Raw genomic sequence first — 23,427 nt, forward strand, 5'->3', positions numbered from 1 at the left:
TTGTGATTGCTCAAGTATGGGAATTAGCAATAGCTGTATCAAGTCTGGCTTTATAGCACTGAGTTGCTCTTTACTTGGTTTTTTGGACATTTTCTGGAGTAGGTCATTCCACGTCCTTCACAGCCATTGTTGCCGATCCCCGTTCTAATCAGTAGAACACCACTTCCATATCTATACCACCTCTGACCGACTGATCTGTTCTTCTCAGAAAACTGTCCGTGCCTTGTACGATTACACTGCGGCCGACAACGATGAGGTGTCCTTCAAGGATGGCGACGTCATTGTCAACGTGCAGTCCATCGACGAGGGCTGGATGTACGGCACCGTGCAGCGCAGCAGCAAGACCGGCATGTTGCCCGCCAACTACGTCGAGGCCATTTAAAGACAGAGCCCACCCATCAACCCTCATTCTCTCCCAGGAATGGGCGAGACGCATCCACAGGCCCCTCCACCCCCAGTTGGAACTGTAGCTTAGTACAATGTCTAGAGTCTACTAGCTGTGTAATTGTAGTTATGTGGTATGAGTGTTAGTTGGTATAGCAGTTTCCCCTGTGGATGCAACATAAGCACCTGAAAAGACATGAAATCTATATAAATACTGAATATACATACCATATCAATATGAGATTATAGGCTGCCGGACAGGTGTTGGTATTCCAAGACAAGTCTTGCAATAACAATCCATTTTTACCAGCCCGACATTTTGTAAAATGTACAACCACCTTATTTAATATGTTTGGCAAAGTTAAGGATAATCTCACAATGGTTTAACACTGTTAAAACTATCTGACGGAAGTGTGAAACGCTCGTCACCCGAGACGAGAGCAGAGATGATTACAAGAAACGTGAAGGATCCATCTACCATCCACGTCCTCCATGATCTAACCAGTACTTTAGAGTTATATGAGACAAGCCTCACTCTCCCTCCTTTACTGAAGGCTGGCTACTAGTGGAATGTGTGTTTTGTTTTCTTCCGGTTACCTGGGTGTGGCGGGTAGAGGAAGTGGTGTACCTTTAATCAGAGGTGAATAAAGCACACCTATGCTCACGCAACACTAATTCTTTTCCACCAATGTCTACGGTCGGAACCCTCATCACTCTCAATTAACCGTCAGCGTTTCATTTTGACTACTCCAAAGGACCAGCGGCAATAGAAGATTTTGCTACCCTTTCTGCACATTAAAGGTGCAGTGAGTAGAATTTACAGAATGGACTTGGCAAAAAATGAGCCGCTTTTATCTACATGGGCTTGGGGTACGCTTCACAGGCCGCAATGTTGAACCGTCACGTTGCTTCTACAGTAGTCCAGAACGGACAAACTAAACACTGACTCTAGAGAAGGCCTTTTGCGGCCAGCATTTCTTCCACGGAGGCCGCCATGTTGCACCGCCATGGGGAGAAACTATCAGTGTCATCCTCACTGCTTGATGCCACTAAATCCTTCACACTGCACCATTAAGTAAAATTCATTGTTGACTGTTGTATAAGGTTAATCTGAACTTAAGCTAGGTTGGTTAAAACAGTATTTACAGTACACATTTATATATCACATTGAATTTTACAGACATTTAAAAATATATAAAATAGATATCTTTAAGATATATGATAAAGATATGAAATGAGAATTTTTTCGATTTTAAGAAAATCAAAACTGGTTAATTCAGAAGCGGAAAACAACCCATAAAAATGTAGCCTTTTATTGATTCATTTAAAAACATGAATAAAGACTGAATTTTGTCCAATCAACTATTGTTTTACAGTATGACACTTAAAGAATATTCGCAGGTCAAAGGTTAAAAATAGAATAGTCTAAAAATGGAGAGCAGCATAACAAATCCTAGCAATATATACATAAGCACTTATCGAGTGTATCGTTAAAACAACGGCCTGCAAATGGACACGTTACTGGCAGCAGCTAAGTGACAGCGGTTAATCGTAAACGTACAGGGTAAAAAAATAATAATAATAAAAAGCACACCGTAAACCTGTGCGAAAAATAAAGCTTGTTCTTTTTAGCCCGGAATGAAATATTAATTCCTTATCTTGCCAAAATTAAGAAACAAAAAGAAAAAACAATTAAAGCCAACAGCGCTATTTTTGTAATGGCTGTCACTTCTGAAGAGGGCCTGAATTCAAATGTGTGAATCTGTCAGTTACTGAGAAAATATATTTACACGACTCAATAACCTCAGAGTGATATAAAAAGTTAAAATGGAAAAAAACATAATACTCAGCTATTTAGTCTTCTCGTGGTCTCCCACGCTGTCAAGTCAACATTCCCTATACCTTTTTAACATCCAGCCTATCGGCACGTGAGACAGGAAGTGAGAGTCTTGTTGGAACAGGAAGCAGGACACGTCTCATGGACTCAACGCAACGCCGTCACAGTTTGCCGTCAGGCTGAGTAGGAAGCAGGCGGCTCTGGAGCTCCAGCACCACGCTCCTCATCACTCCTCCCAGATGCTCATGCAGCTGAACCAGCTCCCCTGGCGAGCAGCGGCCCAGCTCCTCGGGCGTCATCCTGGAGGCCAGGGCCTCCAGCTCCGGAAGCAGACCCTCGGCCTCGCTCTCAGACTTGGGCGTTCCGCCGGGACCCTCCTCCACGGGCTGCTCCTCTGCCCTCTCCATTCTGGAGGCTTTGCTCTCTGGCGAATGCTGTCCCGGTGCAGGTTCGCAGAACAACTCTGTGGCTAGGGAGGAAGGGGGAAAATAAAACAAAAAACATTTTAAACCAGGCATTGATTACATTGGAAACTTTAAAAATACTATTTATAAACTATATTTCCCAGGAGTAAGTCATCCTGGTACAAACTAAACTCTAACTTCTCAGGTACAAGGAGAAAACGCACCGAGAGACTCGTTGAGAATCTTGTCGTCTTCCTGGTTCTGGTTGGTGTCCTCCAGTTCAGAGGCCAGCTTCTCCACATCATCAAAGCTCTTCAACTCGTCACCACCCCGACTCTTGCGCTACGGGGAGACAAAAAAATCACAAATGTCGGTCACGTCATCTATAGCAGGTGGGTAAAAGTCATTTTAGGTTGAGGGTCGGATTGGACTATTAAAAACCACTTCCTGTGGCTTAAACTCTTTAAAAATCCTATTGTTAGGAGAACAAAAATTAAGTTGAGTAAATCAAATTCATCAAGTTGACGTACCTTTTCCTCATAGGCTTTAAGTGCCTTCTTGACATTGCTGATCTGTGGGGAGCGGATCGGCAGAGTCTTGATGTCTTTAGGTGTGAGGGCGCTCAGGTCACCAACTGTTTTGATGTTTTTGGCTCGCACCAGCTTCCCAAAACCACGGGGCCTACAGTCAGGATAAAAAACAAGCAAATAAGGGTGTGAAAACCAACGAGGATGAGTAAATTCACCGTTTTGTATGTGAATGCAAAGACGTGGCCGTGACACGACATCATGCAGATATGCGTGACCTCACCACATGTTGGAGGAGATCTGAGGCAGCACGGCCTCCACGGGCGCCGAGCAGCCGACCAGAGCAGGGTAGACGCAATCTTTAGGGATGGCCCGTGGCTCCTTGCTTATCTCAGATATCTGAATGGGGAAAAACAACACATTGCGGCTGTGGTTAAAATAGGCATTTTTATTTTATTTTTTATTTTTTAGAGTGAGAGCGAGACAGAGGTCCTAGGAATCGTCATTAAGTGAGGAGTTAAGTAGGTACCAGTTACAGTCCTGTGTACACAGGTACTGTGAAAAGTATTTTGACATTTGATTTCACCCTGCCTCCAATCATTTAAGACTGTAGACTGAATATAGACTGCCATGGCTTCATGAGTCATTTAGGCCGTCTTCTAATGATCTCTAATGCTTTTAGAGATTAAAGAATGTTGAGCCCTCCTTTCTCTCATATCCGTGATAGATGGATCGGCTTTCAAAATATAATTTGAAGGGTGTGAAAACACTAGGGATGGAAAAAGAACACCCTTTGAATGCTTAGTGGTGGTGAAACCTGAGACCACCGCCTCAATGAGGTTGCCTACCAGACATTTCTTGGAACTCTTGAATCCTGAGCCGTGCAGATTCCTTGGACTCAGAATTAGCAACCCCTTGGTTGGTGTAGAGACATACTGCAAAAACAGAGCACAGGCAAGTTATGAAGGCTGCCGCAATTCATTTCTAATTAGGGATGAATCTAATATGGTAGTAACCAACATTTTCATTGAGAGGATAGTGAGGAATGCCAGACGTGCCTTGGGCTGTGGGATGCTAGTTATGATTTTCGACCGTTTGGGTGAGCTGGTTCTGACGATTGGGCTACGACGGTCAATATCATCTGCCAGTTCCTGGTGTTGGATTGGGTCGGCGAATGACACTCTTCTGGACTGCAAAATAGGATGACCAAATGCACATCATTTTAAATATAATGAAGGAGAGAAAGAAATAGTAATTTGATGTTAGTTGGCATTTTGGAACAGAAGCATCCGTAAGCATCATCACTTACCTTGGTCAGTGGGGAGGTAGCCTCCTCTTCCAGTAGCCTCTTCTGACCCTTCTTCAGAATGCTGTTTGAGGGTGAGGCTGAGGGAGACCAGCTCCCCTTGGTCTTTCCATCACCGGGGCTCTGAGCAACCTCCGCCCCCATTAGAAGCTCCACACCCTTGTGCTTGGGGGGGGAATCCTGACACTCTTCGCTGCAGACCGCCTCTAAAGGCACCGCGGCATCACCGATCCCAGCGGCAGAATCGACCGCAGCCACTACTTCAGAGACGACTTCTGCGACACTGCTGTCTATTTGGGTCTCTTCCTCACACTCCATATCAGGGGTTTGATCTTCCTCTTCCTCCTCTTGAGGTACAACGCCTTTCACAATGTCTCTTCCCTGCAATTTTTCAGGGGATCCCAGTTGGTCTTCTTTCATAGAGATTAACTGCTCCTCTTCTACTGGAGGCTCATCTGCGGCACTTGAGTGATCCATGTTGTCCTGTCCAGCAGATGCTGTAGAAGTAGCTTCAGCTTCATCTGCCGCTGGAACACTGGAAGGTTCGGAAGGGATTGAATCAGCATCTTCAGTAAGCGCAACTAAAACCTTCTCCTCGGATGATTCCAAGACCTGCAGACTCAGCGGTTCCCTCGTTTCACCAGATGAAGTCTGAGTGTCACTCGTAGATCCACTGTCCTCTTGAGGTGACGACAGTTCAGCGGGCACTTTATTATCCAAGATAGAGCTTCCCTGAGCACAAGGGGGCTCGGGGTGCTGCCAAACAACCGCGATTTCTTCTGCCTTGAGGCTTTCAGAATCACAGCCAACAACATCAATTTCCTGTGAGGAGGCACAATCATTGCTCAAATTGGTTTCGGAGAGTCTCGGACTGCATTCATTTACATGCGGCGACAGACCGAATTGTTTGCACTTCATTTCCTGCTCCTCTTTGTGACTTTCTGCTTTACACTGCTCTTTTATGTTGGTAATGACCACAGGTGAAACTGGCACTTCCCCACCTGTCAGCGATTCCTCTTGATGCTCTAGAGTTTCCTCTTTTGAAGGCCCTGGCGGACCTGGCAGGTCAGACTTTTGAGAAGATTCAGATGGTTCATTTGCAGTGTTTAATTCACCTTCACAATCCATATTACTAAGGGTAAGTGGGCTGGAAACAGGAGCAGCTTTAGGCTTTCTGCCTCTCCATTTTGGCGAGGGTGATTTGTCTATATTTTCTGAGGAATCAGACTCTGAGGTCTCCATGTTTGCTATTAAGACTTGAGAGGATCTGCGCTTTGAAAACCTGCTCCTGCCGTTAGAAGAATCTGTCAATCCAGATGTGTCCAGTGACTGGGAGCTCAGTGGGGTCACGCTTGGACTGATGCTGTTATTTAAATGTTGACCCCGTACCTTTTTCCTGGGTCTGCCCACTGGTCGACTGGCTGGAGTGTTTTTCTGGGAGTCAGCATTCTCATTTTCTGTTGAAACACTACTTTGACTTTTGCCTGCAGACTCCAGAACATCAGGGGAAGCCTTGCTTCTTGTCCTTGATCGGACTTGTAACTGACTGTCAGAAGATGTGGGAGTGAGTATTGCAGAGTCATCTTGGCTATGCGTGTCTCCGACTGGTTCCTCTGATTCAGTTTCCAACTTGCTTCCCCTACTTGTTCTACTTTGGGATTGGCTACCTGTTTGAGAAGATTGACTCTCCATCTCAGATTCACTCAGGCTTGGCTCAACCTTATCTTTTTTAGGCCGTTCCTCAGGCTCAAACTCCTCAGAATTACTTAAGACCTTGCTCACCATGGCTCCCTTTTCCTGTGACTGGTTTTCTGACTGAGTGTTTGTGGCCTGTGAGTCTGTTTGGCTTGGCTCTTGTTTCTCTACCGAAGGCCTCCCCCTTCGCTTGGGTTTATTATTCTCATCGCTCTCAACCGCTGACCTCCTCCGCATTTTACGTCCTCCCTGCGACTGGTTTTCAGTATCTGACTGTGTGTCAGCTTGAGAGTCTGTTTGGCTGAGTTCGTTCCCTCTGGTGCTTCTTCTCGGCGGAGTCTCCTTATCTTTGCCAAGCAGCTCCTCCGTAGGACTAAACAGCCTGATCTTCCTGGAGGCTCTTACTGAGCCCGTCTGAGAAGTCTCACCCTTGTCCTTCTGTGCCCTTGTTCTCCTGTGACCGTCCTCTTCGATCTTCTCCGCTCCAGCCTTACTTCTCCTGCTTGACCTGCCTTGTGTCTGGCTATCTGTCAGGCTTGTCTTAGGGGAATTACCTTTATCCTCTCCTGTAGAACGTCTCGTTTTCAAAAGGTTGCGTTTATTTTCATGTTCCTTGGGATCTTGCCCCGGCAACAGAGGCCGTGCTCTCTGGCGCCCAGAACGCCTGGGCTCGTTGGGGGGGCTCTGAGAACACTGAGAATCTTCCAGAGAGCTCTGAAATTCTTCCTCCTGACTGTGGCAACCCATTTCTTCTGGAGTCACACTTCTCCTAGATTTGCTATTGTTCTCTGTGTCAGTCTGGGTGTCTGCGATGACGTCCTCCTCGGTACCTTCACTAGGCAGTCCCTCTGTGGGATTTACCAGGAGCTCTCCAGGCTTCTTGTCTGAGTATTCTTTGGTCTTTGGGTGTTCAGTCAGGGTTTGGGAGTCCTGGTTGCAAGAGGCGGTGCGTTCTTGGCTGTTTGAGTTCTTGGTGAGAGGACCAGTGAACTTAGTCACATTGACGGGGCTGGCAGGCTTGCTGTCGCTGTACTTCTCCAACGTAATGAAGGACTGGCGCCGGCTGTTGGTCTTCTGAGGGGTGCCTGAGACCAAATCAGAGGACCCAGAGACGTTAGGACTTGTCCCTTCTTTTGGCTCCATGTCTAAATCCCCTGTTGTCACGTCTCCATTATCCTCCTCCATTGACACGTCCTCCGACTTGGGGATAGTCTCTGCTTGCTTGTCTGGCTTCTCGGCCATGTTCTCTGTAGCTTTTGGACTGCTTAAGTCTTGGGTGTCTTTACTTAGCATTTCAGCCTCTTCCTCAATGTCCATTTCCTCCTGATGAACCTGGAATATAACAAAGGATACTACTACTACTGCAATTTTATAGCTGTTGAAATGTGACTGACACACACCTAATTGTGTACACAGACAAATTCAACATGTGGTGCACAAATGTGGATGATGATAACATAGGACCCATTAATATCATGCGATTATTCCCTCATTTAAACAGTTCCATAACATGTTTATTTTACATTGCTAAAAGCACTAACACAAAAAAATATTTTGGTGGGAAATAATTATTTTCTTTTAAGCCATTTTTGGTGGGAAATAGTGATTGTAGAGTGAGGGCTGTTATTACCTTGCTTGAAGCCTCCTTCACCACACTGACAGTTTGTTCTTCTGTTGACAATTTGTCCCTAATACATGCAAACAAAATAAACCAAATCTGCTTCAGGGGAGATGATTTTTGTATGATTTCTTTCTTTCATCAAGGCGTCTGCAAGCACCTTCAAGTGTAGTTAAAGATCTCAAAAACCCTTTTAAATGTCACATAAAATACATTTGATACTTTAGTTGTAGTGAAACTTCCAACAAATGAAAACCAGATTTTAAGCTAAATTAACTGCCAAGGAAACACTCTGGACTCTTGCCCATAACGTACGTGGAATCTTCTTGGCTCTGGGTGTACTGGGTGAAAGCTGTGGTGTCGAGGGAAGCATCCAGATTGTTGTACATGGCAGGGATGTCAACCCTGTTCAGAAAAAGAAACATTCGTTCCGCTTGAGAAACTTTCATAACTGTTGCATCATTTACAGATTAAGAAATTCAGGAAGGAGGCAAAATCCTTGACCTTTTTGTCCTCTTGACCTCTTTCTGGTGCTCCGTTAGGACCCTCTCCTTGGTCTCAGGTGGAATGAAGACAAAGTCGATGGAAGCATCCTCTTCCAACACCTGTCTGAGAGGAGGCTTTGGAGACCCAAAGTCTAACTTTGTCTGTTAAACCAAAAGAAAAAAAATATATATATTATAAAAAGCGGTGAACTTTGAAAAAAAAAAAAAAAAAAAAGAGGAGCCTGAACATGTTGCCCTAATGATTAAGTGTCTGGAGTATTAAGTGTTGAGTAGAAATTCTATTAGCCTTACTTGTAACTAGACATTGTAAAATAAACACTTTTGACAGTCGATTGCCATATTAGCTGTAACATTCTAGCACAAGCCATCCCCGCAGTGGCATTGCAGAAGTAAGAAGCACTTACAGAGACTGGTTTGGAGAGTCTGTCCTCACGCTCAGCAGCCCTGCCCAACAGAGAGTCCCTCTTCCCTACAGAGGAAACCTGAATTCCACTCAGCTTGGTGTCCAACTGCGAACTCTCGTTCTATTAGAAACAAACACAATCAAATACACTACTCACAAAAAGTTAGGGATATTTGGCTTTCGGGTGAAATTTATGGAAAATGTAAAAAGTTCACGCTACAGTGATATTATATCATGAAAGTAGGGCATTTAAGTAGAAGCATGCAATCGTGATTTCCTCATCTCAAACAATTTATTGAAACAAAAGCCAACAACAGTGGTGGGTTTACCACAACAAAAAATGTCAATGTCTCAATAACTTGTCCTGCGCCCTTGAGCATCAATTACAGCTTGACAACGACGTCTCATGCTGTTCACAAGTCGACTTATTGTCTGCTGAGGCATGGCCCCCCACTCTTCTTGAAGGGCGGCCCTCAGGTCATTGAGGTTCTGGGGTACAGAGTTACGAGCCTCTACACAGCGACTCAGCTGATCCCATAGGTTTTCTATGGGATTCAGGTATGGAGAAAGCGCAGGCCACTCCATTTGAGGTGCCCCAGTCTCCAGCAACCGTTCCCTAATGATGCGACCTCCATGAGCTGGAGCATTGTCGTCCATGAAGATGAAATGAGGCCTGTGTTGTTCATGCAGGGGCACAATGACTGGATTAATGATGTTATTCAGGTAGTATGGGCTTGTCATTGTACCATTCACAAAGTGTAGGGCAGTTCTGTATTGACTGACACACCTGCCCACACTGTAACACCACCACCACAGGCTCGTCTGATAGGTGACAAGAGTGGCTGCTGCATAGCGCTCTCCTTGACGTCTCCAACATCATTGGCGGCCATCATTTCTGCTCAACGTGAATCGACTTTCATCAGAGAACAGCACTGAGGCCACTGGTCCCTCGTCCAGCGTAAATGCTCCCTGGCCCATGCAAGACGATGATGCCTGTGCCTGGTGGTGTGGTCAGGTACCCTTGCAGGTCGTCTAGCACGCAGACCACGCTGATGGAAACTGTTTCGAATGGTCTGACGTGACACTTGGGTCTCTTGGCCTCTGATCTCCCTTAAATGTGCCTGGAGTTGAGTGGCATTCATCATCTGGTTCCGCAGGGCACTGTTCACAATGAAGCGCTCATCAGTGTGGGATTTGGCCAAAGGACGTCCACTTCTATGCCTTTCTGTAACTCTTCCAGTCTCTCTGGATCTCTGTTGCAACCTGCTGATGACACTGACACTCTAAGCTCAGTGGCCACTTCCCTCTGAGAACATCCTGTTTGAAGCCTCACAATGGCGAGGTACTGTTGATCAATTGTTAGGTGTCGTCTTGGTCTCATGATGTCAAAATGTGAACAGCATGATGAAGAGGACTGTTTAAATACCAATTCTAATTGAACCAGGAAATGTATTGGTCGATTCATGGATCAAACACCTGAAACATTGAACCGTTGGACATGTGCATTCAAAAGCTTATAGAAGGTCAAATTAAGTCCACCTGTAAAGGTTATAGTGCATTTTAGGTTCATCCTGAAATTTCACCCGAAAGCCGAATATCCCTAACTTTTTGAGTAGTGTACATGAGGGAGGAAAAAAATAAAATAAAAGGCACGAGTAGATAGTCTGAAAACCATCAGTGAAGTATAACATTTCCATCATAACTTCAGCTAGTTAAAATGTTAAGTTAATGTTGGCATGGTCGTTCCGTTCGAAACACTTAACTAAAAGATTTGCCTGAAGATCAGGGCCACTCACTGAATACTGTCCGCTGAGCTCATCAGGAATGCTGAGCGCCTCAAAGCCAGGAAGAATGATGGGAGTCTTCTGCTTAACCTGGCTGAGCACCGGTCTGTGTGAAGGGAATTAAACAACACTAGCACATCTGAAGCAAACACCTTGTGATGCTATACTGTTAAGCTGAATAAAAACAGGCTAAGTTGAATGCAAATTTAGGTTGTTATTTGTCGTCAAATGTTGTTGGAACCATTTTAAGCTAAAAATTCTTCCCAATATCTGCCCAATTCTTATTGGAAAAAGAGTTTTGCTGTCGGGTTCCCCCGATATGTCGGATTTCCGATAAAACGGCCGATATTGGCATTTTATTAGATATCAAATATCGGCCTGTCAATGTAACCTCTATAATGAAAAGAGTCCCTTGGAAGGGCTGGGCGGTATACAGACTTTTAACGGTATATCAATGTTTTCAAACTTAATATAGGATGAGAATAGTTTTTATCCACATAGTTTGATGTTGCGTTACAATAAATAACTAGGTTCTTCCGTAAAGAGGTGCAAGCATCTCCTCTCTCTCCCCCTCTCTGCGCAACCCCGCACGCACAGGGAGAGTCCAAAGAGGGACAGTCCGCTTATGCAACTTTGGGCTTATTTTTTTGTGAAGTCGCTCAGGGAAAAATAAAATTCACGTGTCACGGTCTTTGGGCTCGATTTAAAAAATATGGTTACTCATTATGAAAATGTGCGACTTGATTTGTTTTGCATCTATGGCCCCTATTTTCTGAACACAAAGGTTCCCAACCACTGAGCCATGAGAAGGCAGGCAGGAGTTATTTTAGAAGCGATCGCTGCAGAGCAGAGATGGCTTCTTTTGTCTTTCCTCAGGGAAGAAAAAATAAGTGTGAAAAGGACAGTACAGTTCAGAGACTTGTGGTCTGATTACAGCTGTCATGAACATGATAGTTGTCTATCATATGTAATTTTTTTTACCTTAAAATAATAGCTTCAAAATCCTTTTGACGGTACACTGACTTGTAATATGGAGAATGGCACCTCCTTCATTCTCACCCACCCCCTCGAACGCCTGTTCTGCACTATGCAACAGCGGGAAAACTGTTATGCTTTAGAGCACTGCGTCACTTGCTTGATGTTTTCCTAAGGGTTTCCATTAGCTTGTAATAACCATATTTTTGGCTGGTAAAATGCATCTATTAAAAAAAAAAGAAAAGAAAAAAAACCCGATAAATTATAAACATGCCGGTCAAAATGTCCGGTAATAATGCTCACAGAAAATGTAACCGCTCCACCTCAGACGGCACGGGTGCAACAGGTTAGTGGTGGGCCCGACACCGGGCCTCACTTTCATTGTGCTACGGGGTTTTTCACCCTCTGATTCATGAGTGGGAGTGAGCGGATCTGCCAGGCCGAGCCCTGTCCCTCTGTTATTGAAACGTGACCGACAATGTTCAAATTGGTCCAGTAAAATAAATTATTTTCAAACACTGGACCGAGTTTTACGACAGAGGTGTAAAAGTGAAATTGCACTAAGAAACTGTAGGAGCCAAATCCCAAAAGCAAGTTTTTGTGAAAACCTTTAGAAAAACAGCTCATGTTGCAGAAAAGTGAAGCTGTCCAATGTGTAAGAAGGGCAGTGATCGGTCTGGAAATGTGACCTATTACACCCAAATTTGTTTATAGACTCCATGAAATCTGATTCTCACCTGAGCTCCTCAGGGTATGTGAGATTTAGTGAGTTGGCGAAGGTGGCATTCCAGAACTGAGTGACCAGAGTGCGGAGCTGCTTGCTCTTATGGAGGAACAGCACACACAGCAAAGGTGACAGAACAGCCAGAAGTTTGGAGTCGTAGGCCAGAGCAGAGCGGCTCTGCAGGCAGCCAAGCAGCTCTGCAAGGAGCTTCTCCAACTGCGAGAGGGAGGGAAAGGGATATGGAGAGGAAAACACCTTGACATAAAGATCATGTTGAACCGGTGCAAATTTAAGAAAATATATATTTTTTCCCTTTTTGGATAATTCACCTTTGCAACAAGCTGTGAGGTAAATCTGTGTGGCTCGTCAGTAGCTTGCTTGTGGAGGAGGGTGAGAGGCTGAGTGAGAGAGGAGAGGGCCTCCTGGATGGGTGTAGCCAGGGCTAGGTTGGTGAACAGCGTCGTCAAGATGGAGAGCAGAGCCGAACCTGTGGATTGTGTGGTCGCTTCAGGGGCCTTGGTGGCCAGGAAGGCCTCTAGAGACAGGACCAGCAGGGCCTGGAAGGTGGACAGGTTCCCCAGCGCCTTGCTTTTCTTACGGGCCCAGTTAAGGGGTGTTTGAGGAGCTGGTGGAAGGAGAACAGCCAAGTCATGTTCTGTGCCCAGATTGTGCAACACAACATGCGTCATTAATATGCAGCACTACACAAATGGGTCTACTAACACACAAACTGAAATAAAACAACTCAGTGCGTTTTTAGTGAGCTGTCAGTTTCAGAAAACATGTCCTAAAATGAGCCGTTCAGCTTTGTGTCTCAGTACTATGTAGCATTGAGACACATTAGAATCACTCCTCATCTGAAGCTGCTTTCACACATGCACTCCGGACAATGTTTGGACCCGATTATCCGGACATTGCCCGGAGTTACCCTTTCACACATGTAGAAAAAAAAACCCGGAGACTGTCCATGTAAGACGATTTTACACTACCTGGAAATAATCTGTTTGGTTTAGACGAGGGGTGGAGCCTGCAGGAGGCAGGACGTGACGCAATGAAGCTGCAGAGATTTACAGCACACCCAAGATGGCAGACAAGGCTTGCTAGTAGTTGCGCATTTTTTGTGTTGATACTCCATGAATTTGGACGTATCCACAATATAAAGTGGAAAGGAATAATAAGGAAAGCAGAAAGAGTAAGCAGCAGCTAAGCTTCGTACACAAGGCTTGCTAGTAGTTGCGCATTTTTTTGTGTTAATACTCCATGAATTTGGACGTATCCACAATATAAAGTGGAAAGGAATAATAAGGAAAGCAGAAAGAGTAAGCAGCAGCTACGCTTCGTACACAAAGGTAATTAACTGGTGCATGACAGATGTCATTGAACACGCCCACCGTAAATGATCTGGACAATTATTTCTTCCGTTCACACATACCGCTCAATCGGACATTACCCGGACTTTGTGCTAGTGTGCTGGCTGAGTAAAGTCAGGGTTGCAGTGCATGTGTGAAAGCATCTCGAGTAACTCCACCCACGGCTGGAGTGTGCCTGGACCCGCTAGCATTGAAGATAAGCGCTAATCACTGGAAGGGCTCTGTTGGAGACCACCACAAATCTTATGAAATAAAGAGGAATTAATAACAACTGGCTGTGACAAAACTGCAGATGAGGGAAGTGACACACACACACACACTTTCATTTAAGTTTCCTTAATTGAATGAAGAATAAATAAATGAATCATTCCCAAGCACCGCTCAGGTTTTCAAAGCTTAAAGCTATACACACAGAAACGCATGTTTTGGAACACTATGGTATAGAGGCATGTTAGAATGGTTCAAATGCATAATCTGAGTGGTATTTTCAGCAAAAACATGTTTTAAACCTTCTGTAAAAGGAGCATAATAGGTCATCTTTAATAAGTGATGTTGGAAACGGGTTAAACAGACAAAAAAGGAAACTCACACTTAGCCTTCTGCTGAAACTGTGATGTGTAAGGAGAGAAGTCTACACACTCCAGCATGACCTGAAGGACACTGGAAACTGCATTCAGTGTTGATGGAACCTGGAAGACAATGTTTATACATAACAAAGCCAACTTCCCAACTAAATGGTTGTGATTTACTATGAAGCATGAAAATTATTTTGGCTAGTCCACTCACAGATAACGCCTCTTTGTTCAGGACGGCAGCCATCTTGGCACAGAGCTCCTCGCAGCAGATGTTCTCCTCCGTGGTGGTCACCAGGGAGGAGCAGCGGGCGAACACCTTGTACAGCTTGGACCACGTGCTGAGCATGGACTTCTGGGTCATCTGTAGAGGACGGGAGGGCATTCAGAGTAAGACCATGCACATATTGCTGTAGAAACCATCCAAATGATTTGCACCAAAAATAAGTTTGGAATTTTTTTAGCAGTGCAATTAGTTATGGGGGGGGGGGTGTTATAAAATCAAGGCAGACCTGGCTAAGAGGCACGTCAGACAGAAGGTGTGTGATTGGGAACATCAGTGCAGCGTGCACAGCACTAAAATTGTGCTCCAAAGCATCACCCTGGTTCACTTCGTTAGACTGCAAAAAAGGAACAGTTGGAGAATTTTAAAATCAGTTTGTTGGCAGGTATATTTGGGCAGCTGAAGCGTCTGCTGCTGCGTACCTGTGTGATGGTCTCTGTGAGCGGCGTCACCACGGTGCTCCACATCTTCCACACATGCTCCTTGTTCCCAAGCGACCCTGCGCAGTGGCCAACAGCCACCAACACAGCTTCCCCAAATGCGAGCGGGGACGTAGGGCCGGACAAGCCGCAGCCTACCAGGCTGTGCAGGCACTGGAAAAACCTGGGGACAGAGCACTAAATATCAACATCTGGAAAATACAACCAAGGAATGACCTTATGTACAGCTGCAAAAGTTACAAGATGCAGCCCATCATCTCTACTTTTAGAAATGGGTCACATAATGCAATTGCAATTATTATTTTTTCCTCGCCCAGGAGCCCCACCTTTCATCCTTTACGTAGGCTGACAACATATTGCTGTCATGGATGAGAAGGATGAGGAACAGCGCTGGTGTGCCCTGGGGACGTAGAGGAGAGGCATAAATCCACAAACTGACATTTAGTGAACAATAGCAAAAACAAAAGATAGGTCTCTCACGTTCAGCACATCCATTTTGCCCACTTGGTAGGAGGCGGAGCCGAGAACTCTGGGAGGAATACCCTTCACTGTGGTTTCAACGAGGACCTTTAGCAACAGAGTAGATATTTTATCAGTGCGAGATGTTAACATACTGTAGTTGTAATATCAAAAGTAGCTATTGGTTGAGAGTTTAAAATGTAAGGGGGGGGTCTGAAACAAGTCAAATTCAGTAAAAATATCCTGATTTAAGGAGAGGGATAGAGCCCGTACAACTTCATGGGAAGATGGCGGGCAGAGAGCGGCATGAAGTTTCCCTTGAAAATAACATATTTAAAGGTCTCACCAGGACTCTGTTGGCAGAGACGGCTTCAGAGGACACAATGCTCTGCAGGGCCTGGAACATAAGAGTTAGCGCCTCTGAGCCCTGGCGCTCCTTCCTGACATCCGCTAGCAGAGCAAAGGAGCAGAAGCAGGTATGGTGGGGGAGGATGAGGCGGAAAATTGTGCAACAGTCAAAACGCAAGTACAAACATTGGTAGTACAGTGAGTGAGCAGTGACATTGAAGATGGCCATCATGGGGGGGTGCAAGCCCCCCTCAGAGTTCATTGCTCAGCAAAGCACTACGGGCCATAGAGGGCTCCGCACACTCAGACTTAAACTGATGACGACACTGGGAGTGGGTCTGGGACGCAGACGAGGCCGAGGTCTCATTGGCCTCGTCGTGCTGATGGACGGAGGCCACACCCATTCATGTTGTGCTCTATGTGGAGCCGCTGGGAGAAACCCCAAACTGGTATGAGCCCCCCCGGGTTAAGCAGCAGCCACAATACCTTTCAACAATGTTGATCCGTAACAAACAGCTGAGGTTTCGTCTAAGGCTCGGCAACACAGATAAAACATACACGATACAGATAACCATGGTATTGTAAAAACAGACACAAATACAAAGCTGCCCAGCACCGGGTCGCTTACATTGGCCTTTTATGTAATTTGCAAAAGTATTTATTAAATTGTATTTGTGTGTGGATGTTGGAGGGTGGTTAAGCAGATTTCCCAACACAAGAGATCCTTTCATAGTCTCCAAACCACAGCTGATGTCACAACTCTGGAGCACTCACCAGACTCTATTGTTGAGCTGACGAAACTGACCAGGCTCCTCCATATGAGAACCAGAAGGGAATCTGTTCATGGGTGAGCAAAGGAGATGGAATAAACCAGCCGCCAACAGTCTTGCCTCATAGAAGGAACACTTTTGACCTGAAGCAAACATCTATGCGCACATAGAAACGCTCATTGCCAAAATGATTTGACCTTGTACAAATTGTTTTTTTCTTCCTTTATGCAGAACTGTATTAAAAAAAAAAAAACAGCCATTTTCCACGTGTCCTACACTCTCTGCCTCCGACGAAGGAACATTCTCCACCCACTCTACCGCTCCCTGCCCGCTCACACCCTCCCTCCGCCTCTGCGCTGCAGCCAAGCACTTGTGCCCGATGTCAGTGCACTGCACCCCTAACTCGAAAGGACACATCTACTGTCTGAGTAGCATTTCAAAGAAGACCTGTCTCTGTAGAGACTGGACGTGTTTCAGTTTCTCGTCTTTGCAGCCTAGCGCCACGGTTCAGACTCACCATTTTTCCGAATGTTTTCTTTCTTCACAAAAAAAAAATATTTTAAAATATTTGTTTAACATCTTGAATATCTTTGTTTAAAAAAAAAACAAAAAAAAACAACCCTATTTGTGCTTTATTGGGATTACACCCCAACTTTTACGGTAATGTTACTGCTTTCATTCCCACACACTTCCATTCAAAGCCGTACTGGAATTTTTCCAGAAATTATACTACTTTGAGAGTTGAGAAATTTATGGAACGACTTTTATGGAACGTCAAGACCGGCTCCTTTTCCCACATGACGCCAATACAGAACATTGCCACTACATTTACGGATTTAAGTGGAAGTGGGAAAGGGGTTTAACTTGAGTTACATTGAAAGACAAGTTAAGGCTGCCATCATAGTCACTGATGTAATTCAATAAAGCAGGTGAATTCCAGATGCGCGACTAACCTGGGGCCTCGTTTCCTACGGAGATGAAGCCATCCCTTGTGGTGGAGATGAACCAAGTTGCATGCTTGTTAAATGAAGACACACTCGACAGGAAGGGGTGGGTCAGAGGTTCTGAGAATGAAACACAATTATATAGAAACCCCTGCTCAGACAAGCATTACTAGAATTCTTAAAATTATGAATGTAGTAGAACGCTATTGGTTTAATCAATTAAAGCATTAATAGGTTTGGCCGCTATAGTCCATCATAGATTAAGCTATATTCAATTATTATTATTCTCACAAAGACTGCCAGCACCACTTACCTAGTAGCAATGTTGTATTTTAACACAATCAAAATATTTGAATTGTTTTTCGGCTAATGCAAAAAATACAATACAAAAAATCTAAAAGCCAAACCTCATTCCACTATTCATCTGTAACTGAGAACTGCGTAGGCCGACTCACCAAGAGTGAGAAGGAGTTTATTTCGTGTTGCCACTGTGACGACCTCCGGCCCCAGGAAGTAGTGCAGCAGCATCTCCAGGCCAAGCAGCTGAATAGAGGGGAAGTTCTGGTTGCTCTGCATGCTGCTGTTTAGGTTCAGACGAGGCACGGCTGGGCTGCTCAAACCAGCGGTGCCTTGAGGGAAAACAGAACAAACAAAGACGACAATGTTTCCGCCCCTTAATTTTAAAAAGACCTAGCTCGTTCACTATATCCACGAAAGCCTTGTATCTCAAAAGGTAGTGATGGTGACTTACCGGTCTTGGGTGTGACTGAAGGCACCGGCCCACTCTGGCCTGCACCTCTAACGGGTGTGCATGGGACGGCAGGGGTGTTGGCTCCCATCGTGCACTGCAGCAGGGGGACTGAGACCTGGAGAGATTGAACAAGATCTAACATTTCAGTCTGAATATCAAGACAATTTAGGTTATACCTTATCGTTAATTTCTTTTTTATTTATAAATTGTGTATGACAATATTGAGCAAAAAGTGCATAGTGATAGAACAAAAGTGAAAGATGACACCAATTGAACAATATCTAAAATCGCTCAGCCCTACTCCAACAATACAATAGCTTTCAACCAAGTCCTCAAAGGCCCCCTGCCCTCAAAATCCCTTCAGATTCTACCCTGGACAACCAACACAATTAAAATGTCACAAGAATGCTGTGGAGTAGATTCAATTACAGAGGAAGGGCAAAAATGACTGGCCAAAAAATTTAAATGTGGGGCACAAGTACAGCATATGCACTTTCAAATTCTTAGACACTGCAGTTCATGTCCCACGAGATAATGACATTTCTGACCTGTTCAAAGTGAGGGGCCAGATTGGGCCCCAGGCGCACCACCAGGTACCACCAGACCTCCAGTTTGGTGAGTTGCAGGGCCTCTGTCCGCACCTGGATGGAGCAGAGAGGCTGCATCAGCAGCTTCATGCGCTTGGCACTGGACAGGATGTCTGCGGTGAAAACAGCAAGAGGCGGAAACAAGTCTGAAACAGACTGAAAGATACCATTCACTGGGAAAAGAAAAAAAAAAAAAAAGTAAGGCGAGCGTGGAAACAAATGCCGTTTCTCGCTCACCGGGGTTAAGTGCAAAGTTGTCTATAAGGCTTTTCCAGGCGATGAAGGCGATCTTTTTGATATTAGGGGAGGAGCTCCTGAAGCCGAGCTCCTCCAGGTGCAGCAAGGCGTTAATGAAGGGCCCGCCTTTGTGGAGATGCTACATAGTAAACAAAAAAACAAAGATTGCTTACCAACACATGGGCTTGCATAAGCAATGATAGGTTCATTCCTCCCCAGGGAAAGCAGGGAGTATAATATTTATTTCGGAGGAATGGAGCACAAAAATCTGTCATACCTTCCCAAGGAGCTTGACAAAAAGAGGCCACAGCTTGAGGACATTGGCTTCATTCTTGGTCATAAAAAGCTTCTGGAGCTCAGGGATCAATTTCTGTACGGACACAAGCATTTATATGTAGTAGTGGTGTAACGGAAAGTAGATGATCCCTGATCCATACAGATCCAATATTTCAATAAGTGTCATAGATAACGTCTGAAATAAAACAATGTTATTCATATATTTTCTAGTTGTAGCCGCACTCTTTCATGAAATATAGCTAAAATACACCCAATACAGGCAAAAGCTTTGCTCATCATAAGCCTCCTATAATATGAAATATGACTCGTCATGACTAAAATAATTTTACATATCCACTAAACAATAAAAATGTACTCACCGAACACATTATCGGCTCGATAATGGCTGATACCTCAGCCCGTCTTTCCAGAAGAAGTGGCAGACCCATTTCCATGGCAGCGGCAGCCCGTAAGCGCACCTTTGACGCGGAGTGGACCACCAGGGGTATTACAAGCTTGGCCCACCGAACGGCACCGGCTCCCATCTGTGCAGGCACCTGTTCCAGCATCCTGGACAGACAAGGAAAAATAAAAACTGTTGATATCTACAACATAGATTCTAAAGACTTGTGCAGCACTAGAAATGTATTGAAGACAGCTTGCCAGCGGGGAATCCTAAACACATAGCTTTGTATCGATTCCAAAATAGTCAACCCATGTGAAGGATTAGTTTCTCATGGTACTAACTCTTTACCTTATGATAACATTTAAAGCTTCGTGCTCCATCACAACTGACTGGACGTCCTCTCTGGTCCACACAGCCTCCAGCGTGTGCAGTATGGAGTCCACCTGGGTTCGGTAGACCAACATACATAAGCACAACCTTCATTCACAGCCAGACTACATTCAACTGCACAAGCTTGCAGATTCACATTTCTACTATCCTAAAACTAGTGCCGACGCTCACTTTTTTGGTCAAAACCGGTGGAGGAAAACTCTGCTTGGAGATCACCCATAATGCCCTGGTGCAGGTGTTCTTGTCTGTCGAGTTCACCACCAAGGAACAAAGTGCAGATATGATCTCTGCACTAAAGTTCTCTAGGGAGAGAGAAAATGTAAATAAGCAATAGACAGAGTTGTAATCAAATAATTCCCATTTAAAATAAAATGAAACCCCACTGTCACATCCAACAACAAAATAGAAATACTATATATATATATATATATATATATATATATATATATATAAAAATAAATAACTGTACCTGACACTCCAGAGACAACATGAGAATGGTACACACAGAATCCTAGTGCTTGGAGGGCAGCCTGGCATAACTCAGCATTTGGACTGCTAATGTGGGTCTGTAGGCAGCAAAAAAATAAATAAAAATAACTCAAACATCGGAAGAGAAAAGCTAATTATTGAACTAACATAGATATAAAGAACAAATTATACAGGTGTTCCCCACTTCTGATTTAAATGTATTGTACTGGTACTATTCGGCAAAACATGGAAGCCTGTAGTAAATGTGTATTATTTTTTTTTTTTACCCATTTTGACTTCTAGTCCACGTGTGGAACATGTCCAAAGACATCCAAATTAAGTATGTACAGTATGCACACGTCAGCTTTGGAGTATAATCAAGCCTCAAGGTTTGAAAGACACCAAACGCGTCACACAAGAACGAGGATTTAGTGGCTACTTCAACAACCTGATGCCTAAAGATGATTTAAGCACCACTCACCAAAATGGCTTTACCCAGACGAGGAAAGTTCTTTTCAACTGCAGGGAGAAACTGGCGCCCCTCCTCTCCACTGAGACGGCTGCAGAGACAGGAAAGGAGAATTCCACTCACTCAGTCATTTGCCTCCTGACATGTCGAGGAGCACATGGTGCTAGTAGTGACCTACTTGGCAATAGTGAGGTAGGCGTCCGTCTGATCCGACTGTTCAGCTTCGCTGTCCTCCAGAGACTCCAGCAGGGGGAGGAGGCTGGAGGTGCTCAGGGGGCATGCCGTCGCCATCATTCTTGCTGACCTCCTCACAGCCTTAACAGAGAGGAGCATGACAACATAAAACTATTTAAAGAAGAAATGGCTTTGTAGAGGAGCAGAAGATGGTCGGAGCAGGTACAGCAATACACATCTAGGCATTTCTAACAATGACTCTCAAAGGTGCGAGGGAGAGTCAGAGGCTGCCACTGTCCTTGGTGATGCAAATTTGTATTGACTCAGTGGCTTGCACTGCTGCACCACAGCAAGAATATTTGCTGGTTTGAACCAGACTGGGGCCTTTCTGGGAATTTGCATGTTCTCCCCATGTTCATGTTCTTGGGTTTCCTTTCCTCCCACCCTAAAGGCATGCATGTCAGGGTTAGATACTCCTGCCCGTGCCCTGGTCAGGGGCACCAGGGCTCTAGGTCTGGGGTTGGTCTCCTGTGCTGTGGCTGCCCACTGCTCCTTCATAGCTCGGACAAATAAAATGCAGAGGATATATTTCCCCACAGGAATCAATGAAGTGATTTCAACACATTTGTTAAAACGAATGAAAACGAATTATTCAATATTTCCCCACAATATCTGTCCAACTCTGGTTCCATTTAACAAAAACTTATCAGCACAACCAAACAGTAGGCTGGGGCAACATTGACAAAAATCAAACATCCCAACATAATGTTATTGATACCTGTGCATACGTTGACATTTTAGGGGGATTGCTAAAATTGCATTCACAAAAAAATATTAGTGGTTAGGAAAACGGTGTCCAAATAACTGTGGCTTTAAACAACTACAGCAGCCTGAAGCTAACGCAGCCTTAACGTGAACGTTCAACTACATTGTGAAATTACACTGCGTCCTACCTTTAAAAGGAGTCTGCCAAATGACGTAATATCACAATAACAAAAACCCCAGGAGATCTCTAGGTCTCATATCGCGATATCGATAGCATACCGATACATCGCCTATCCCTACAAACAGCGCTAGCAAAGTTTTCCTCCCACCGAATGCAACATGCCTTACGCGGTGGGTAGTTGATTAACAGACACAAAACCATCGTTTTTAGCGACGAGAGGAGAGGCGCGAACCAAGGTTTTTAGGCTTCACCAACAAGCTAACTTTAGCCCATGCTAGCGCTTAGTTAGACACCCAAAAAGAACACCCAGCGAGGTCCGGGGCTTCCTCACCTCGGTATTCTGGGGCGGAACACAAAGCGCCGACGAGAGTTCGCACCACCATACACACGCGACGTCGGTCTAACTTAACGCGGCCCTTGTTCTCCGAGCGACGGGTCGATTATTGAAAGAAAAAACTTCCAGCTGAGTCCGCCCGCTCCGGCCAAGTGTCCCTGCGAAACCCGCTGGCGCCAAACGTACACGCCGACGTCCAAACTTCCCTTTGACCGTTCCACGTCACAACCGGTCCCCGCCCCTTTTTACTTTAAAAGGAAATGTAGGAAGTGTGGAAGACGGAAGCGCTTCTTCTTCTTCTTCTTCTTCTTCTTCTTCTTCTTCTTCTTCTTCTTCTTCTTCTTCTTCTTCTTCTTCCTGTTGTTGTTGTTGTTGTTCTTCTTCTTCTTCTTCTTCTACTTCTTCTTCTTCTTCTTCTTCTTCTTCTTCTTCTTCTTCTTCTTCTTCTTCTTCCTGTTGTTGTTGTTGTTGTTCTTCTTCTTCTTCTTCTTCTACTTCTTCTTCTTCTTCTTCTTCTTCCTCTTCCTGTTTTTGTTGTTGTTGTTATTTCTTCTTCTTCTTCTTCTTCTTCTTCTTCTTCTTCTTCTTCTTCTTCTTCTTCTTCTTCTTCTTCCTCTTCCTGTTGTTGTTGTTGTTGTTGTTGTTGTTGTTGTTGTTCTTCTTCTTCTTCTTCTTCCTCTTCCTGTTTTTGTTGTTGTTGTTATTTCTTCTTCTTCTTCTTCTTCTTCTTCTTCTTCTTCCTCTTCCTGTTTTTGTTGTTGTTATTTCTTCTTCTTCTTCTTCTTCTTCTTCTTCTTCTTCTTCTTCTTCTTCTTCTTCCTGTTGTTGTTGTTGTTGTTGTTGTTCTTCTTCTTCTTCTTCTTATTCTTCTTCTTCTTCTTCTTCTTCTTCTTCTTCTTCTTCTTCCTCTTCCTGTTGTTGTTGTTGTTGTTGTTGTTGTTGTTGTTGTTGTTGTTGTTGTTGTTCTTCTTCTTCTTCTTCTTCTTCTTCTTCTTCTTCCTCTTCCTGTTTTTGTTGTTGTTGTTATTTCTTCTTCTTCT

The 23,427-nt window shown here is 44.6% G+C and overlaps 2 protein-coding genes across 21 annotated transcripts in view; one reads left to right on the plus strand and one right to left on the minus strand.

The window, feature by feature from the left end:
* neb (nebulin) overlaps positions 1 to 1,048 on the plus strand; it is a 61,692-nt gene extending 60,644 nt beyond the window's left edge. For all 20 annotated transcript variants that reach the window (XM_080019019.1, XM_080019033.1, XM_080019038.1 and 17 more), the window contains one exon: positions 209 to 1,048. In XM_080019019.1, coding sequence (XP_079875145.1) covers positions 209 to 382 — 174 coding nt within the window. In that variant the 3' untranslated portion in view covers positions 383 to 1,048. The remainder of the gene's footprint in view (positions 1 to 208) is intronic.
* rif1 (replication timing regulatory factor 1) lies at positions 505 to 22,521 on the minus strand. Its single transcript, XM_080019040.1, has 35 exons — positions 22,385 to 22,521; positions 21,112 to 21,248; positions 20,946 to 21,024; positions 20,466 to 20,562; positions 20,168 to 20,298; positions 19,955 to 20,049; positions 19,581 to 19,770; positions 19,202 to 19,294; positions 18,925 to 19,063; positions 18,649 to 18,800; positions 18,101 to 18,215; positions 17,805 to 17,978; positions 17,359 to 17,469; positions 16,410 to 16,472; positions 15,634 to 15,737; positions 15,309 to 15,395; positions 15,155 to 15,228; positions 14,811 to 14,991; positions 14,618 to 14,725; positions 14,320 to 14,469; positions 14,123 to 14,222; positions 12,493 to 12,788; positions 12,177 to 12,379; positions 10,477 to 10,570; positions 8,682 to 8,801; positions 8,276 to 8,418; positions 8,087 to 8,176; positions 7,784 to 7,841; positions 4,462 to 7,485; positions 4,211 to 4,342; positions 4,001 to 4,087; positions 3,436 to 3,551; positions 3,156 to 3,306; positions 2,850 to 2,967; positions 505 to 2,690 (listed from the first exon to the last, which is right to left on the minus strand). Exons 2-35 carry the CDS (start codon positions 21,225 to 21,227, stop codon positions 2,383 to 2,385), a joined length of 7,299 nt encoding a protein of 2,432 aa, XP_079875166.1. The 5' UTR covers positions 21,228 to 21,248; positions 22,385 to 22,521; the 3' UTR covers positions 505 to 2,382.
* Positions 22,522 to 23,427: the final 906 nt, after the last annotated feature.

Source organism: Zeus faber (assembly GCF_960531495.2).
Source record: "Zeus faber genome assembly, chromosome: 18".
In the NCBI taxonomy this organism is placed as follows: domain Eukaryota; kingdom Metazoa; phylum Chordata; class Actinopteri; order Zeiformes; family Zeidae; genus Zeus; species Zeus faber.

What these genes read in the sequence shown, in the direction of transcription:
- rif1 (XM_080019040.1), bottom strand. Translation starts at nt 21,227, where the DNA reads ATGATGGCGACGGCATGCCCCCTGAGCACCTCCAGCCTCCTCCCCCTG. An exon ending in GCCTACCTCACTATTGCCAA is followed by an intron (nt 21,025 to 21,111) that starts GTAGGTCACTAC and finishes CTGTCTCTGCAG; the next exon opens with CCGTCTCAGTGGAGAGGAGG. An exon ending in TGAACAAAGAGGCGTTATCT is followed by an intron (nt 14,223 to 14,319) that starts GTGAGTGGACTA and finishes ATTGTCTTCCAG; the next exon opens with GTTCCATCAACACTGAATGC.